The sequence below is a fragment of the Vigna unguiculata genome, chromosome 4, assembly GCF_037176805.1.
Source record: "Vigna unguiculata cultivar grain cowpea cultivar isolate G323 ecotype 2 chromosome 4, ASM3717680v1, whole genome shotgun sequence".
NCBI classification, from domain to species: domain Eukaryota; kingdom Viridiplantae; phylum Streptophyta; class Magnoliopsida; order Fabales; family Fabaceae; genus Vigna; species Vigna unguiculata.
The window spans coordinates 34102709-34120977 of record NC_140795.1 but is presented as its reverse complement, the minus strand read 5'-3'; the positions used below and the strand labels follow the sequence as shown (position 1 = coordinate 34120977).

Genomic DNA, 18269 nt, shown 5'->3' with positions numbered 1-18269 from the left:
TTACTTAGACCATCAATACCGACCAAGGTGTATCATATAACATCCTAGTCGGATATTATGAATTTTAATAAAATAAAATATAAATTATAAACAAACCTCATTTATTATATTGTCATTTCCTAAAGGAAATTTAACATTTATTAAATCAGAAAATAATTCAAAATCCATACTTTATAAAACCAAAATACAATATCAAAGTCTGGTAACATAAAGGTTTACAAAATTATTCAAAACCATAAATAATAAAAACTCTGATAAAGCTCTTTCTCATGCTATCCCCGCTTCGACTCTATGCCTTACAAAAACCACCTGCAACATCATCTATTCTCGTGTAATGCATACACGATCGTCGTCAAGCACAAGCATTTTGAAATTGTCCAAGGCATTCATAGTGCATGAAATACTATTTTCATCTTCATATGCATGATTTCACCCTTTCTTAGAAGGTAATGTACACTCATTTAGGTGCAAATGTGCATTTTCTGAATTATTGTATATTTTAGGAATTTATGTGTTTTAAGAGTCTGTTTGTATCATATTATATGTAGGATAAAGAGTGTAGGAGGCAAAGTTATTTATCAGCACATTATAGTTAAAAGTTAAGGACAGATTTATCTAAGTATAGTCCAATGTATCAATATTAAATAACAAAGATGTGTGACTAGGTAAAATTGGCATTAATTGGCCAAGTATCGAAGCATAAACTTGTAAGGAATTTACCACAAACATGTGTGACTACTTCACTACACCATGAGTGCGAATGGGAGAGAAATATTGCATATTTAACTCTATATGCATCAGTCAACCAGACCCTATATACAATTTATCAAACACTATTCTAATGCATAACAATTCAGACAATTCAAACAAATGCATGAATCAATGTAATCAAACCAAAAACATAACCAATCAATGAACTGGGTCTCGAGAGAGAAAGGGAAAAATAGTCACACCTAGCAAAGCCTATGGTATCTCGCAAACGCCCCACACCAATACAACTTCAACGCAACTAGGAAACACAATCCAACGACAGCCCTTACCAATCACAGAACTAGAGTGAGAAGCAGAGTAGAGGGATACACAACTATAGAACCACAATGACGATGGCCAATGAGACTTACCATAACCATGTTGAGATTGTCGGAGAACACACCGGCTGGGAAGACATACACAGACGATTGTGTTCCCTCAACCCACGAACAAGAGGAGGGCCTAATTTTCAGGGGATGAACGTGGCGACACACTAACGGTGGCAGTGGCAACATCACGATAGCAGCAAAGTCACGATGGCCAGCGTAGTTGGATTGATTTTGGCTCGTAGGGTTTTCGTTTGTGTTTTGGGATAAAAGAGAAATTAGGGGAGGAAGAAAGTGAAATGCAATTCTGATATTACAATGAACTTTACTAAAGGATTCAATTTGTCGTTAATGTTGCAACCTCCGTCGGTAAATAATAAACCAATTTAATATGGACATTACCGACAGATTTTTCCATCCATCTATTGTTGACCACTTTATCGTCGACATTACCTATGAATTTTTTCGTCAGTAATGTCATTATCAGAAGTTTGTCGATAATTCTGTCAGTACTTATAATTTATCGACAGATTTTAATCCGTCAAAATATATCCATTGATAATTCCTATTTTTCTTATAGTGTTAGTGGCTTTATCTTTCCTCACTTGTCGCATTTCTTCTCCTAGCTTCCTTCTCTTCTATGATATAGGTTTGGTTTCATGGAATATAGATAACTTGTGTTAGGCTATTTTCATATGAAGTTGATGTTTTGTGTGAGGGTTAGGCCCACTATTGCCTCTCCCTCTTCCTCCATCGTGGATCCTATTTTTAGGCTTTGTTCTTTCGGAATAGGGAAGTCCTTGGTTTTCCCGTACTGGTTCCATCCAAGCATCACCTCCTCTCCCATGCAACCAAGTCAGTGTTCTATGTGGGGGCTAGGCCCACTATTGCCTCTTCCTCTTCATCCATCATGGATCCTATTCTTAGGCTTCGTCCTTTCTAGAGAAGGAAGTCCTTGGTTTCCTGTACTGGTTCCATCTAAGCATCGCCTTCTATCTTGGGTCCAAGTTTTCGCCTATCATAGTGGTACCATTATTAAGTGTACGTTCATTGTTGGTTATGAGAGGAGGTCGAGGGCCATAGGCTGGCTATATAACATTCTTTTTCCAACTTCTGATCATTGTGCATGGTTACGATATCCCTCGATGTTGATGGCAATTTCATTGCTAGATGGAGGGTAGACACCACGACTCCTATGTGTTTAGAGAAGGCCTTTCGAGCAAGATGTTGTACAATATATGTGCGTTGACGACTAGGTATCGTATTGGTTAGGTTGCCTTCATGAAACAAGGTTTGAAGTCTATGTATCCCCTTGTACACACACATTCTCTTGAGAATCCGTATATTAGTTCATCATAAAATATCATCGCTTCTTCTAGTAGCGCCCTTTTTTTTATATGTCTTCTAATAGAGGATGTCACTAAACTTCCTTGGTCAATTTGGATTTTTTTGACAGCTAGGCCCATTATTGCCTCTCCCTCTACTACCATTGGGTAGTCTTGGTCCGGATTTGCTCCTTGAAATCAGCGTTCATAAAGGGGATGGGTGGCATTCTTCTTCTTCGATAAGCTTGTGATAGGGTGTTGACTGACTGGACGACCCACATATGCCGCTTTCTGGCCAACGACGATTATCCTCCCCCCAATATTGTGTTTATCGTGCCTCATAATGGTGGTCTTTCGTTACGACGTCTATTATCATGTGATGTTGCTTCATCTTTCTTGTCTTCTTTATCCTTGTCTAGTTATGGCCCATGTTGGTTACCATACCTTATGTACCCCAAATTTAAAACTTCCCTCATCATCTTGTCAAATGAAGCGCTTTTAGTGACCAAAATGTATTAATTCCTCTATCTTGTCTCTGAGGGTCGAGTATTCATCAGTGTTATGATCATTCTTGCATTGGTATTTACAATACTTGCTCATGTCAGCATTCAAGGGATTCAATGACTTTCTAAGTGGTGGTATGAGGTCTGTCGGTAGGGCTTCCTTAAGGACACGTGAGCAGGGTGCGTTAATAGGACTACATTGCGAGAATCGGGGCAGTCTAGGTTATCTAAGCCGACGACTTCCTTTTTTACTCAATTCTTGGTCGACACCTTTCTTCTTTATCTATGTCCTCTCAACATAAAGCTTGTTTCTTAGTTCTCTCATTTCTTTTGTAGCCTCAGCTCATGCATGTAGAGGTTATCTACAAAGGAGCCTTTTTTTAATGCCATAACCATGTATAGTAGAACAACCTCTGGGTTTAGTTTTTTTATTTTCAACGCCACTTTACTGAACCTCTCTCCTTTTTCTTGCCTAAGGAGTGACAAAGAGATCATAGGGTAAGAGCAACTTCTGACGAATTGTGGGAAGAATATATTTGACAAGGTCTCGAAGTAGTCTATCAAATAAGGTGGCGGGGAGGTGAACCATTCCAAGGCAAGGTCTTTGAGGGTTGTGGAAAACACTTTACACATGACGACATCCTTAGTCGAATATAGGCTTACTTAGGTCACATAGACAAAGATATGCTCATTTGAATCGATGATCCCATCATAACGATCTAAGTTGAAGGCTTCCAACTGCTTAGGGAGTGGATTCTTTATAATGTCGTTTATAAAAGGATGTTGGCGTTTTACCTTAATTGACATGTTGGTGTAGGTTGTGCCTACTATTCGGGGAGTGGGGTTATACACGCTTTATTCTTTAGTTTCACGGATCGTGTCGATATGTGGGGGAACCCTGAAATCATCGGGGTCTTCTTGTCCTTTCCTCTAGTATTGACCATTTCGGTCTCGAGCTTTTTCTTAAGCTTTGAGTTTTTTGGTCTCAGAGCGTCCATCTCCTCGACACTTCTCTTCTTGAACCTAACGAATTCATGTTGCATCTAAACCTGTTCCTCCAAAATAGCAACTAGGTTTTCTTGGGACAACAGTCCTTCTCTTGGTCACTCCAAACATTCTGCTTCTTGTAGAAACCATTACCAATCCTTCCTTACAAAATAGTAGTCTACCCCACAATGAGCACCAATTGTTCTTACGGGACCAAGATAATACCTCATAAAGATTTCAAGGCTTCTAAATGGATTCCTCTCTGAATGTATTAGTCATCTTGCAAGTTCATGTCCTTCTTCAGGTGTAAAATGGGAGTATATCTGCAAAAGATACTCCAATGCCCAAGTCAACAAAGAGCTCTCCTCTATAAACAAATCTCCAATTTTAGCAATTAATGAAAAAGTGAGTCGATAAATTGGGTCCATTTGTGTTCATAATAATATTCTAATGATCATCACCTAGCAACTTACGTGGATTTGATTAGTAATAATCCTTAGGTAATACAATTTACATGTAATTTCTTTTCTAGAAAAAATTCTCTAACTTAATTTTTCTTGGAAATAAAATTTGTAAGTATAATTTTTTAGGTATACTTTTTGCAAAATATATCCAGACAAAGAATTTAAATATATATATATATATAATTTTTATTTTCATATTATTTTAAACATACAAATATTTTATTTATTTATTTTATAAATATGAATAATCAAAATAAATGATGAAATTATTACTTAAAATAAAAGATATATTATTACTACATTTAATCATATTTCACAATTATTATATTTTAATGCTCACCTTATTTCTAAGTACCAAGTTTCAAATAAACACAAGTTAGAAATCACTATTATTGAAAATTTTATTAAAAAAATAATAGAAAACATGTTTTATTTAATTTTAAGTAATAACTTGTCCTGCAATTAAAGAGTACAATAAATGAAGGAGATTGAAGAGAAATTAATTAATAAATAATGAGATAACTACGAAATAATAAGTGTAATAGAAAGTTCAAAAGAATTGAAACACATTATTACATTTTAAACCTATTTGTATTACTAATTTAAATTGACAAATAATATATTAGAGAGCAGTATATTTTAAATGAAAAAGAAGCTCAATAATGTAACGTGATTAGGAGCAAACTACAAATCAGGAGTTCAAATACCAATTAAGAGTAGAAAGTCGAAGAAGAATAAAGAAAAAAAAAATGATACTTACATATTATGAACGGAAGAGCAGAACCCTTGAACAGTGAATTGTGATAGGAGCGAAGTAGAAAGTTAAGAAAAAAAAAATAAAGAAAGCGGAAGAATGATGCTCACAGAAGGAGCAAGAGCCAAAAGGAAGAGGAATTAAATGAGAAAAGAATAATAGAACATTTTGAGAATAGAAAAATACGAAAGGACCTTTAACTTTATGTCTAAATAACGTAATGTAAAAAATGCAAGGAAAATTAATAGGATGTCTATAATTATTTCAAAAAAATAATATATCTTTTATCTTTTTGTGAAAAATATAAAAGAAAAAACACCATCAAGTAAATAGAATACAAATTTCCTGTTAATTTGATTAAAATTTACCTGTTGTTTTTTACAAGAAAATCCATATGAAATTAAAAATTAAGCAACTTTTTTTCCTTTTACTAATTTAAATAAACTTAAGTGAATTGTAAACGTTTGAATATATATATATATATATATATATATATATATATATATATATATATGATTTGGTATAGGATTATCCTCTATTTATCTATTTTTATTTAAAAGAACTAAATTATACTAACAATGATATGGTAAGATTAAAATAAGTAATGAGCTTACAATTAATTATATTGATAAATAAGTTCAATACATACTATTTATATTCAATGTGACTACAATATTTTCTAATGAGTTGATTCGTTAGACAAAAACAAATATGTACGAAACTACTTGTCTATTTATTATAGTAGTATAGTTAAATTTGTCATTAAATAAATATTCTTTTCGTAGTATGGGGGAATGTAGTGCACATGTGTCAATTGTTTTTCTTACATATTAAAAAAGTTATATTCTTTTATAAAGTTATATTAAGCATTATTATGCACTTTGAAATTTTAACACATTTCAAATATATTAATCATTTATTATTATATAAAAACTTTATTGAAAGAAAAAATACGGGTGTCGAAATAAATCCGCGTGCAAATGTATAATGTAAACTTTTTATCTAAGAAATAAACATCTCTAGACATAGGAAGTTAATTTGATATCAAGAAATTTTTTTATGCCATATTATTATATCATTTATAATGAATCTTCTCATCTAAAACAAAAATAAGTTAATTTGATAATAACAAAAAATCAGATGATACATGATAGAAAAAGTAAATCATAAGATGATATGAGATATAAAGTAAAATTACATTGGTTAAAATATCATTTTTCTATGAAAAATGATCATAAAATATTTATTATTAAATTCTTTAACAGTTGCTATTATAGTTGAAGTAGCTAATTACACAAACACATTGGATAGACAATATAAGTATTTGATCATTATTACGTTGAGTCTAACATGTTCTTTTAGAAGTTGAAACATAATTACAATAATTTAGATGAATGAAAAATAATTGATTAGACAAGTACTATGATACTCTCATCAAGTGTTTTGATTAGTTATACTTGAAAAAGTTAAACTTTGTGTCTTCAAAAATTATATTCGTGTTGTTTGGAGAGACTCTACTCAATATCATCAAGTGTTTTGAATAGTGAAACTTTAAAATAGTATATTTGAAAGGAAACTTAACGTAGTCCAAGAGTAAGGGGTTAATCAATATAAAAATTCTTTTTATATTTAATATATTTAATGTTTTATTTCAAATAATATAACTCATCTACCATAAATTTTTCGTCTAGTAATTAAGTCTCCTAAATAATTCAATTGGACAATGATACTATGACTTCCATTTTTTGATTTTCATCCTTTACTCCCTTATGTGACTTTAGTGTGTGTTATTGATTAATGTGTCACTATCTTTTTCTTTGAAAGAATCAATTGTTCATATTAAACCAAGTTAGAGAGTAAATGATAAAAGTCAAAAAATGAAAATGAAAATATAATTTTCCAATTCAATTATTGATCAACCGAAGAATTTGAAATAACAAAAAACAATTATTTAAATTTGTCTACTTTTCTTTTACAATTATAATTATATTAATTTATGTAATATTTTTCCGTATTTTACTTTAAGAAAAATGGACTAATATGATATGACTCAAATATTAATTTTAGCAATACAAGAGAATTCTAAGTTATTATGTTTTGTGAAGATATCAATCAAATGCCACAGCTAATAGTTTGCTCACATGCAAATCAAAGAGTTAGGGTTTAAGGACAAAATGCATCGAATTTCACAGGACCTGAACATCAATGTTTGTAAGATGATACTGAAACACAAGGGACAAGGTGAATATATTCCAGTCAATATCTCAGGGAATCCCTCGTACCTTCATTTTTCATATCTTGCACTCGATAAATTCGAGGTTAAATTCCGTTCATTCATTTCATTTGGCCACTTGAAAAAGTGTTCCTTATCATTTTAGGATCATTTCATTTCCCCACTTCAACCCACTTCACGTACATTAAAAGCTACGTGTCGAAGATATAGCCCACAAAACCTCTACAACTTATTAGCTTCACATTCTAAATTTCTGTGTTGTTCTTATGGTATGTGATTCCTCCAGAATTTTTCCTTTCTCCCAAAAACAAAATATAGAGATGGAATCTTTTAATTTTTTGCCAATACGATTGGATCTTATGATACAACTTAGTCATATTAATTTTACATAAGTTATAAAATCTTAAGCACAATTAGTGCGCTAATGCTAGAGATTAGGGATGCAATCACCGATAGACAATATCGTATTATTTTAAGAGAAATATAGGATTATGATCTCTTTTAGGATGTTTAGCAGTTATCAACTTTCAATTTATGATTTTTAGATATAATGAAAATTATTGAAAGACCAAGCTAAATACTACAGATTTTTTTTTTTTGTTTTAAAAAAATATTAGTGAACTAACATTAATACAAACCTATAAGAAAATTTCAATAATGACTAATTTTAATAATAAAAAATATTAGTCTTATAGTGACTAATTTAAATATTAATTTATAAACTAAAAATTGTTGTTAACTGAAATAATTTTTTGTATGAATGAAAAGATATAATTGATTCTGTAAATTGATAATTTAGGTACTAAAGATATTGATTTCTAAACTTACAGTGATAATGATATGAACAGTAAACATACTAGCTTTCCATTTATGAATAATAATCACATTATGATATGAACTGGTTGAATGTAGAGTTTTAGAAGAAAAGAATAAAACAGAAATAAAAATTGATATGAAGTTTTTAAATGCAATTAGAAAACATCCTTAAATAAAATTAGAAAAGATAATTAAAGAAGGGAATTGAGGGGATATAAATGCATTCATTTTTTGTTTTCTTTTTTTACAGTTAGTGGTCGAGCATTTCGGATAGTTGGTTATAATTATGTATTCTTACACCTACCTAGAAATGTTATTTTTACCGGTGGCATCATTTCTTTGCCGAAGGTATAGTCTAAATTAATACTATTCATGATTATAATGAATGATGCATTTATTTTATATATTTGTTCACATGTAAAATAAGGTAAAAGTAAGTGAGAGGATGAAAGACTTTCACGAACGTATATAATAAAATGAACAATAGTAAAATTGGCACTAAATTACATTTAGTTTAAGTATACTATTTTAACGCATAATGATTGATAAATATTCACCATTAAGTCTTATAATATATTGGAATTATTAGTACTTCATCTTACGTTGTGGAAATTAAAGTCTCGTAACGATGCATAATATATGAGTTTTTATCAAAATAAAATTACTATTTCATTTAATTGAATATTAAAATATTAAAACTACGTGGAGAACATTCATGCCCTCCATTCATGCCTAAACAAGTACAACATTGTCTTGATTATGTTCTATATATAGTAGGGATAAATCGAACATAAGTATTTCTAACACACTTTTATAATATAAAATATTTTAAATACAAAATACATAAATGAAAAAAAAAAAAAAAAATGAACCCCGAAGGATACTTGGGTTCCATTCATGGATACATATAGATTTCTTGGTGCTACCCAACCGAGCTAGTGATTTATTTGGTATATATGTTGAGTTTAAGTTAAAGAGGCACTCATTTTACTAGGTGATCATCGCGAATATTTCCGAAACCCTCAAGGAAGTTTAATTAGTACTTTATTTTGTTCCATACTATAAGGTTTTCTAATATAACCTCCTTCCACCAGAACCAGATTCCCTCTGAATGTTGAAATAGACAGCCGCAACAGGCAATCCAAGGTTGTAAAGTTCAGCAAATTCTCTGGTGTTGAAATTCTGGCGCCACCCTGGTGCATACACAGTTTCCCGACCCAGTTGCCGAAACAACACAAACACGATACGATGAATCCCCATCATGGGTCGTGGACTCTCGTATGTTACAACCTCATGACCTGTGCAAATAATTTGTATTACGAGTGTAAATTTCAGGCTCATTATCAACAATAAAAATAGTATATTTCAGTTCAGATATTAATAACACATATAAGGTCCTACTAGTACTGCTTATAAAAAGACTTCAAAGAACCTACAAGTGGATGAAAATTCGTCTACCTTTTTTCAGAAAAGCAAAGCCACTAATGTTATGTCCCTTTCGCTATCTTCCAATTAGAAAATACTAGAAAATCTTAAAATAATGATAAATAATAATAACAATTATTATCAGAAGAGAGTTACGTGTCGATTTCTAATTGAAGCGATAAAAATTGAAATTAAATAAAACGCGTCATTTCAATTCTGTGGAAATATCTTAGAGCGGAGGGAAGAAACATTCATCACTCCTACCGGTAAGCTCTGATTTTGATAAGCTGGTAGGTGCTACAAGTAGATTTATTTATTTATTTTCTTTTTCTTCCAGCAATTCACTAAATCTGGTAGATTCAAAAGTTTTTCAAGGGATTGTTTCTGATTTCATGAGAAGGATTTGAAGATTGCAGATCCTGGTGAGAAGGTTGATGGGGTTTGGTGGAGGTGAAAAGCTTCGAAATTTTTAAAGATGTTTATTTTAATGAATTATATATGTTGTTAAGGAATCACCAAACCCATATGAATCAAATTGTGTAGAGTTTGTTCTAACTCAATCACAGGTCTTGAGTTTGAATTGTGAATACTATGAATGAAACTAAGAAGGACAGTTTAGTCTCTCACGGTAACCCTAATTGACTCGAACTGCGGTTTGGTGAAGATATGTTTGGAGTTGAATTTAAACATATATGATTCTTAATTATGGTACCTCTTCACCTTGTCAGATTTTGTTAAACCAGTTGCATGAACAGGTTATGCAGCTTTTTGTATGATGTTCTTTTCTGATCTATAGACCCTATAGCTATGACGGTTTTGGTGTTATCTTGTCATGTGATCTGCAAAGATGGCCAACAAAAGGTAATCTATTCAATATGAATATTCTCCTTCAGTCAGAACAGTTGCTTTTCGTGTCGTTTCTTGAATAGAATCTTCTATCTTTTCTCACATGATTATGCACTTTAAGAATTCGATGGCTCTGTGGTTCTGATGGAAGAGAGAAAACAAACAAGGCTTCAATGCTTTTATGATTCGTAGTTTGATTGGCTAATTTGGATTCTCCAACTACTGTATATTCTGAATCTTGTTATTATCACCCAAAACATGCTCTTATTATCACCCAAAGTTGTAAAAATGACTTAATGCATCATCTCTATTTTTTTTTTTTTTAACTTTAATCCTCTTAATTTGAATTTATTTAAATATATTATATATGCCTATCTACCTATCTCACATAACATAATATTTTAGAATATGGTTGATGTAACATATGCATGCATGTCATAATTTCACAAAGTAATCATTAGAATTCCTTTTGAAAAAAATTAAATTTTAAGCATCAAAACCAATAATTAGGGATGATTTTCATCCACTAGTGTTTTCTAATTACATTGTTTCAAGTCATATCTTAAGTTGTTAGAGTTCTATTAATAATAGTGTGAATAATTTTATATCATGATCCGACAGCAAATTTTATGCTTGAATAACTTATTAATTTTTAAATAATAATCTTAAAATCATATCAGGAATAAGTTCTAATTAGTTGATAATATATAAAAGTTGCAACACAAACCGTGCTTCAAAATAAACACTTTTTTTTTTCACATTTACTATATGTTCCACACTCACATTTAGTATTCCTATATCCATAAGTAACGAACTCACTTATCACTTATGTTAAATGAATTCAAGATTCCTTTAGATCAAATTCAATCCAAAGGCAAATGTAAACTAGGAAGATGAAACCAATTACAATTATTTATAATTATAATACTGAAGATTTAATTAAAGAAAAATACCCTGAACCCTATAACAATACGAATAAATATTAACTAGGGAAATTAAAATATAAATGTCAAGAATAATGTTTATTGTATTAAAAACATAGGAACATGTTTATATGTACTATTTTGGACCATATATTCTGATGAACTGAGACATGATTCATATTTTGAGAAAGGATACGTACTACTCCTAACGACAAAAAGAAAAACTTTTGAGTGAGATAAAAGCTGATGGATTCTTGTATAGAATATCCAAATTATTTCCCATCAGTATACTCTGTAAAATAATTATTATTGGTAGAGACTTCTTATCATATGACCGACATATTTATTCCACAACTAGGTCAAACGAGTTTAGGAATTCAGAGTTGAATGAAATATAACTAATAGTTTGAAAATTTGAGTTCCTGTTAGTAGTAACTTAAAGAAACCATAAATCACAAATACACTGAAGAAAACATAAATTTTGTTATTAATATACACATACATAAAAGAATCATCAAGTTTAAGTGAAAAATATCATACATACCGAAACTAGGTCCCGTTGTTGCAGGAATATCAGTGACCAACCTGAAGTACGTTTGAGAGAGAGACAGAGAGAGGTGGTTAAATATTGCAGCATTAAGCTTGAAAAAATCTTAAATGTATAATTCAGTTCATATAAACAAAGATTCATGGTGTATTCGAACAATTTTTGGCTCACCAATGGAGGTATTCCCTCAAATTAGGGTCACTTGGACTAGGTGCATCGGGATCAACTGCGATCTGTAAATGAAAGAAATTAAAATATGTGAAAGTTCATCCTTTCAAAATATATGAACGAAAAATAATTTTAATTACTTAATTTACATATATTAACATCCATTTTAATATTTACAAATATCATTTTATGACATTTTATTTCATATAAATAAATATTAATGATTGTATAAATTATATATTGCAGTGAGTGGTGAACACAACTAGTTGAAGATGAGGAGGAAGAAACAAAAGAAGAAGAAGAAGAAGAATGAATTACCAAGGTGTAGAAGTTTCTGAGATCATCTCCACCGATAGTTATTCTTGGTTGGTTGAAAACTTGTGAAGGTTTGAATTCACATCCATTGGTGATATCTCTGTTATTGTAGGTGACCCTCATGGGAATGGAACATTCAAAGGGGTCCAACACATCCCCAATCACACGCCCTACAACCAGAGGGTCCCTACTTCCTCCAGGCATCATCAATCAGGAAAAAGGACACTCCTTTCCTCAAAACAACAATACCACTTTGCTTTGTTATGAGACAAGCTACGAGGTCGTCTCTATTTATACTCGAGTCAATACCTTTTGAAGCCACGCCTTTTCGCTTTCGAAATTATCAAAAGATCTTCGTCCTACACACACAACACAGAAAAAGGTGAGTTTCTTGGGGACCCGCAAGTTTTCGAGAGCCTTGGTTTTCTTATTCCCTTGTCGTGGCCCAGTAATATGGGAAAGTTCCGTTTCAGTTTATCACGGATCGTTTTTCACTGTCTCTTTATTTTCTTTCTCCCTCTAGTACTCACTGTTACTGCAGGTTCGTCCCTGTCACATGAAGCAAAATCTCGTATTCAATAATTGGTTACTGAACTCCTAATGGTATCTTCGATTGTCCTTCCGGTGTTCGTAGAGAATCCTTTACCTTCTGTTATCATTAAAATGAAAACCCTTGAGCGTGAAAGGTAAAAAAGTTTTCCCTTTTTTCAAAACAAGTTATTATAATAAAGGAGACTGTGTAAGATGGAGTACTGTCATCGATAAAAGAAAAGGCTCCAAAATACATAATCAGGTCATCATGAAGACAGTTGAAAAAATCGATAAGTATGGACCAACTGTCAAAAGATCATTATATTCATGTAATACATTTTCTTATAAGTAAAAAACAGGGAACAGAAAATCATAATATTCAAATAATACATATTTTTATATGTTATAATATAATACATGATATTATATGTGTCAACATGTTATAAAAATTAAATGCAGCATGTATCCTTTAGATATGTATTTGGTGTGAAAAAAGATTTCAAAAACATTTAAAGTATGTTCTATCAATTTTATTGTAAAATTTATTTTTAATATACAGTAATGTTCTTCATTCTTTGAAGTCTTTTACTTTATATATTTATTTTAAATATTTTACATCTCCAAATTTAGGACTAAAACTATTTTTGTTTTTATTATTCGAAGAAAACATGACTAGTCTTCGAATATTATAGTTATTAGAGTACGCTATGTTGACTCCATTACTATAGTAACTATTTTTGCTTCTTTAAAATAAATATAAATATTTAGTTTAGTGTTAGATTAATGTCGGTTTTGTTGATAATAACTAAAATAAATATTAAAAATAAATAGAGTTATCACTTTCTATGTTGATGTTAATTATTGATATGTTCGTGATAACAAATAGAAATTATTAATTATTTTTAACTTAAAGGTCCAGATTTAAAGATGTTAAATCTCTTCACATTCTTCTTTTTTTATATAAATCTTTCTCTCACATTTTAGGTAAATCACATCCGGTTATTTTTTTCTTGCATTTATAAATCTTTTCACATTCATTACCCTCATTCATATTCATTTCTTTCATCCATTCATTTCTTTCATCCACACACCTCTCCTTCACCCACACTCATTTTTTCATTCACCATGTCTCCTTCATCCATACTCCTTTCCCCATCTCATTCATTCATAACTCTTCTCATCATCTCCTTCATCAATATTCACCTTCTTCATCCACACTAAGTTTCTTCGTCCATTACATTTTTTTTTTTCATTATGCTTGAAAATATAGTCAAAGCACAAGCATTATTTTTGTTTAAATTACTGTCAAGTGTCAATCAAACTAACGCAAAAAAAATAGACTTTATTTAGCATCATCTTAGTCGACATTAAATCAAATAAATTTTAAAATAAAATCACATTAGTATCAGTTTGATCAATGCTAAACTACTTTAATAAAATAATTAATTTAAAAAATAGTGATGAATTAACATCGATTAAGTGAGTATTACATATCGTCAGCCTTCTAATAAACTAGTATCCATGGTTTTAGAATTGCAAACACATGTGACATAAATTCGATATTAGTCACTAATTAGTGTAAGGACACTAAATGTATATTTTCTTGTAATGTGTTCATTAATCATTGTCGATAGTAGGATAAAATAAATGTCAATTTTCTAATACGACAATAAGGACCTATTCCTAGGGTTGGAGTGTTTGTTGCATAGAGAATTTATAGACAAGATTATAAATAGGAAAAAACTAATCCAAGACATCTTTTAATAAATTCGATTGAGAATTTCCCTTAAAATAATACTTATTAGAAACTATAGAAAATGTTAGAAGCATAAAAAGTTAAGAAGAGGGGAGATTAAAGCAATACAGAAATTAAAACAAATATAAAAAGACGAGTTGATTCTCCAACTTTTCCATAACTAATTTATTCATTGGTTATCATATGAATATCATTAATTTAATTTACAAAAAGGGACATTGAATTAACTAAATAAGCTATAATTAAGTCGCTAAGATTCTTATTCATTTCAAGTGTTTATGAACGAGATTCTAGTTATACTTTACTCATTCCAAGCATCATGATTAAAGTAATGATCTATTCTTCTATCTTTTAATTAAGTAAACCAATGTAAAAGTTTGAGTTAACTAAACAAGCGTAAATTAATTCATCTAGTTCCTCACATTTCCAACTAGTTACTGGAATAACTCATAATCAACTATGAAATTACAAGAGAATATCAACCCAAGAAACGCAACATTCCATATGCAACAAGATAAAACATAATCAAAACATAAAGTGAAATGCCTTGGTGGATGGATGATGGTGGTGATGGAGGGTAGAATGATGGATGTTCAGTGCTCATTGCTTGATGAATGCATATTTATGCACACATATATACATTACTTAACCTTACTTTCTTGAAGAATAATTGTCTTTAAATCAATTGTTTTAACCAAAATTTGTCTAAATGAAGTAAAATGAGCTTTAAATGTGATTATTTGCTAAAATAACCTTTGTAAGCCTTCTTTGAAGATAGTTGTTTTATGAAGATGAGATAGCAAAGTCTAGTTAGAGAGTCTAGTATGTTCGAATCCATTAGACGAATTGAATAAATAATTTGCGAGACTAGTTTTAATGATGCTTTATAACTACATAGATCTTCCTCGAACATTCTAATGTGTGCTTTGTGTACTTAAAGTGAAAAAAAAAACCATAACTCGTTTGTAGAAGTTATAATCTAATGCTTAATAAGTTGTTATTATTGTTCATAATATTTTTTTTAGATGTGTTTGTGTATAATTCAAGTTTATATCCTTAGTTAGAATTATCATTAGTTTTTTGATAACTTTTTTTAAGTAAATAGTTAGCATTTCATTCATATACATTGGAATGAGTGTAGTTTAATAGGTTTTTCACTTGTATATGTTGGAACTAGTGTGAAACTAAATGAGTTAATTGATGCTAGCTTTGTTAGTTCAGATTTACATACTTATTTACTTAACTACAAAGGTAAAAAAGAATAGACACTATAAGAAAACTTCTAAATAGTGACCAATAATTATTAGTAACTATTGTGATCAATTTAATTAGATACCAATTTACAAACTAAAAGTTATTGGTTACTAAAATAATCACTATTATGAATAAAAAATATAATTGGTCACTAAATTGATCTTTAAAATTATCTATCATGGTTTTAGCTACCAAGTGAAATTGGGTACCAAAAATTAGTTACCTAGGTTTGGATACAAAAATGAATTTGTTTCTAAATTAGTCTCTAATTATAGTGACCAATTATAATTTTTTATTTATAATAATGATTATTTTAGTGACCAATAATTTTTAATTTTGTAAATTGGTATCTAAATTGGTCATTATAGTGACTAACTATTTTTTTTGGTTTTTAAAACTGGTTTCTAATTAATGATTTTCTTATAGTAGGGTTTTACATGTATATGATATAACATGTGAAGTCTAAATAGACTCTTAATTGTATATGTTGGAATAGTTGAGAGTCTAAATTTACTTGATGTTTATCTATGTTAATTTAAAATCCTTGTTTATAAAAGGTATAATTACTGATTTGGTACCCTAAATTTTTTGTTAAGTTCAATTTGATACCCATACTTTTGGTTTGTTTAATTTAGTACCCCAATTATCTAAAGAGATTCAATTTGGTCATCTTCATTAAGTTGGAGTTAACATTGTGTCCGTACAGGATAACTGTCAAGCCATGGAATTTTTAATTTTTTAATTTTTAAAAAAAAAATATTTTTTTTTCAAAAAATTTAAAAACTGCCACGTGTCAGTTTATCATCATGCCACGTGGTAGCTTACAATAATAACATGTGGCCGTGGTAATAGTTGTTTGGAATTTAGTACCCCAATTTAAATTTTTGGTTCAATTTAGTACCCAAATTTTTTAAATTGATCCAATTTCGTCCGTTCCAATTGGAGACCAAATTAGTAACTAAGTTTAATTATAACTTATATATACATGTTAAAATAATTTTTTTGAATTTATGCATCAAATCATTACACCTAAATATTCAAATTATTTTATTTTTTACAAGTGTAAAAAGTTTCATGTGTAAAAAATTACAAAGGTTAAATGTAAAAAATAAAATAATTTAAGTATTTAGGTGAAATGATTTGATGTATATATTAGAAAAAGTTATTGTAACATGTATATATAAGTTGTAATTAAGCTTATATACTAATTTGGTCTCAAATTGGAGAGGACGAAATTGGATCATTTAAAAAAATTGGGGTACTAAATTGAACCAAAATTTAAATTGGGGTACTAAATTGAAAACAACTATTACCATTGCCACATGTCATGATTGTAAGCTGCCACGTGGCACAATGATAAACTGACACGTGACGGTTTTTAAATTTTTTGAAAAAAAAAATATTTTTTTTTAAAAAGTAAAAAAAATAAAAATTTCATGGCTTGACACGTCTCTTGTACGAACACAGTGTTAACTCCAACTTAACGGAGATGACCAAATTGAATTTCTTTAGATAATTGGGGTACTAAATTGAACAAACCAAAAGTATGGGTACCAAATCGAACTTACAAAAAGTTGAGGTACCAAATCAGTAATTATACCTTTATAAAGTAAGAAATAATAATCATATGATAGCAAATGAAGAATTCAACAATGAGAAATCTAGAGAATCAACCTATTTTTGTCCTATTTGTTTAAGTATTTTTCATATTGCCTAATTTGTTCTTCACACCTTGACGTAGGATCGTCTCTGATTTGCTTCTCGAACGAAGTTGGCTATGAACCCTAAAACAAATGGGGAAAAATTGCAGGACGTCGATTTGGGGGTTTGCAGAATGGGAGATTCAAAGATAAGAACTGGTGGTGCTAAGGAGAACCTCAAGACTTGAGAGAAAACTCAATTTTTCATATAATTCAAATTTGAATACAAAGTCTTTCACAATGGTTTATATATTATTACTACAAGAAAAAATGATATTACTGACGGTCAAAATCCATCAGTATTGGTCAAAATTTGTCGCTAAATCAAAATTACCGACGGTTATCAACAGTAAAAAATTTGTCAATAAAACTCTTGTCGATAAAATTTTACATTTCTATCGGTAATTACCGACGGAAAATTTGTCGGTAATAACTGACAAAAAAATTTGTCAATAATTACTGACCGAAAAATCCGTCGGTAAATAACGTGCGTTGTTCATCTTCTTCCTTCTCCCTTTTTCATTTTTTTTGCCTTGTTCTTCTTCGTCATCCTAAGCGTCTTCGTCGCCGCTGTCTTTTTCTTCTTCTCCTGCTTCCTCTTCTTCATATTCTCCTTCTTCTTCTTTTTCTCGTCCTTCTTCTTCTT

The 18269-nt window shown here is 30.3% G+C and overlaps 1 protein-coding gene and 1 long non-coding RNA gene across 2 annotated transcripts; one reads left to right on the top strand and one right to left on the bottom strand.

The window, feature by feature from the left end:
• Positions 1–8953: 8953 nt before the first annotated feature.
• Positions 8954–12663, bottom strand: LOC114181390 (protein VERNALIZATION 3-like). Its single transcript, XM_028067836.2, has 4 exons — positions 12386–12663; positions 12071–12132; positions 11897–11937; positions 8954–9456 (listed from the first exon to the last, which is right to left on the bottom strand). The coding sequence occupies exons 1-4, from the start codon at positions 12587–12589 to the stop codon at positions 9230–9232; spliced, it is 534 nt and encodes a 177-aa protein (XP_027923637.1). The 5' UTR covers positions 12590–12663; the 3' UTR covers positions 8954–9229.
• On the top strand, positions 9802–13300 carry LOC114181392 (uncharacterized). The gene is made up of 3 exons (XR_003603808.2): positions 9802–9849; positions 9921–10444; positions 12314–13300. It is a non-coding gene; the product is annotated as an uncharacterized LOC114181392 (long non-coding RNA).
• Positions 13301–18269: the final 4969 nt, after the last annotated feature.

What these genes read in the sequence shown, in the direction of transcription:
- LOC114181390 (XM_028067836.2), bottom strand. Translation starts at nt 12,589, where the DNA reads ATGATGCCTGGAGGAAGTAGGGACCCTCTGGTTGTAGGGCGTGTGATT. An exon ending in TTGAGGGAATACCTCCATTG is followed by an intron (nt 11,938 to 12,070) that starts GTGAGCCAAAAA and finishes AACGTACTTCAG; the next exon opens with GTTGGTCACTGATATTCCTG. An exon ending in AACAACGGGACCTAGTTTCG is followed by an intron (nt 9,457 to 11,896) that starts GTATGTATGATA and finishes TTATTTGCACAG; the next exon opens with GTCATGAGGTTGTAACATAC.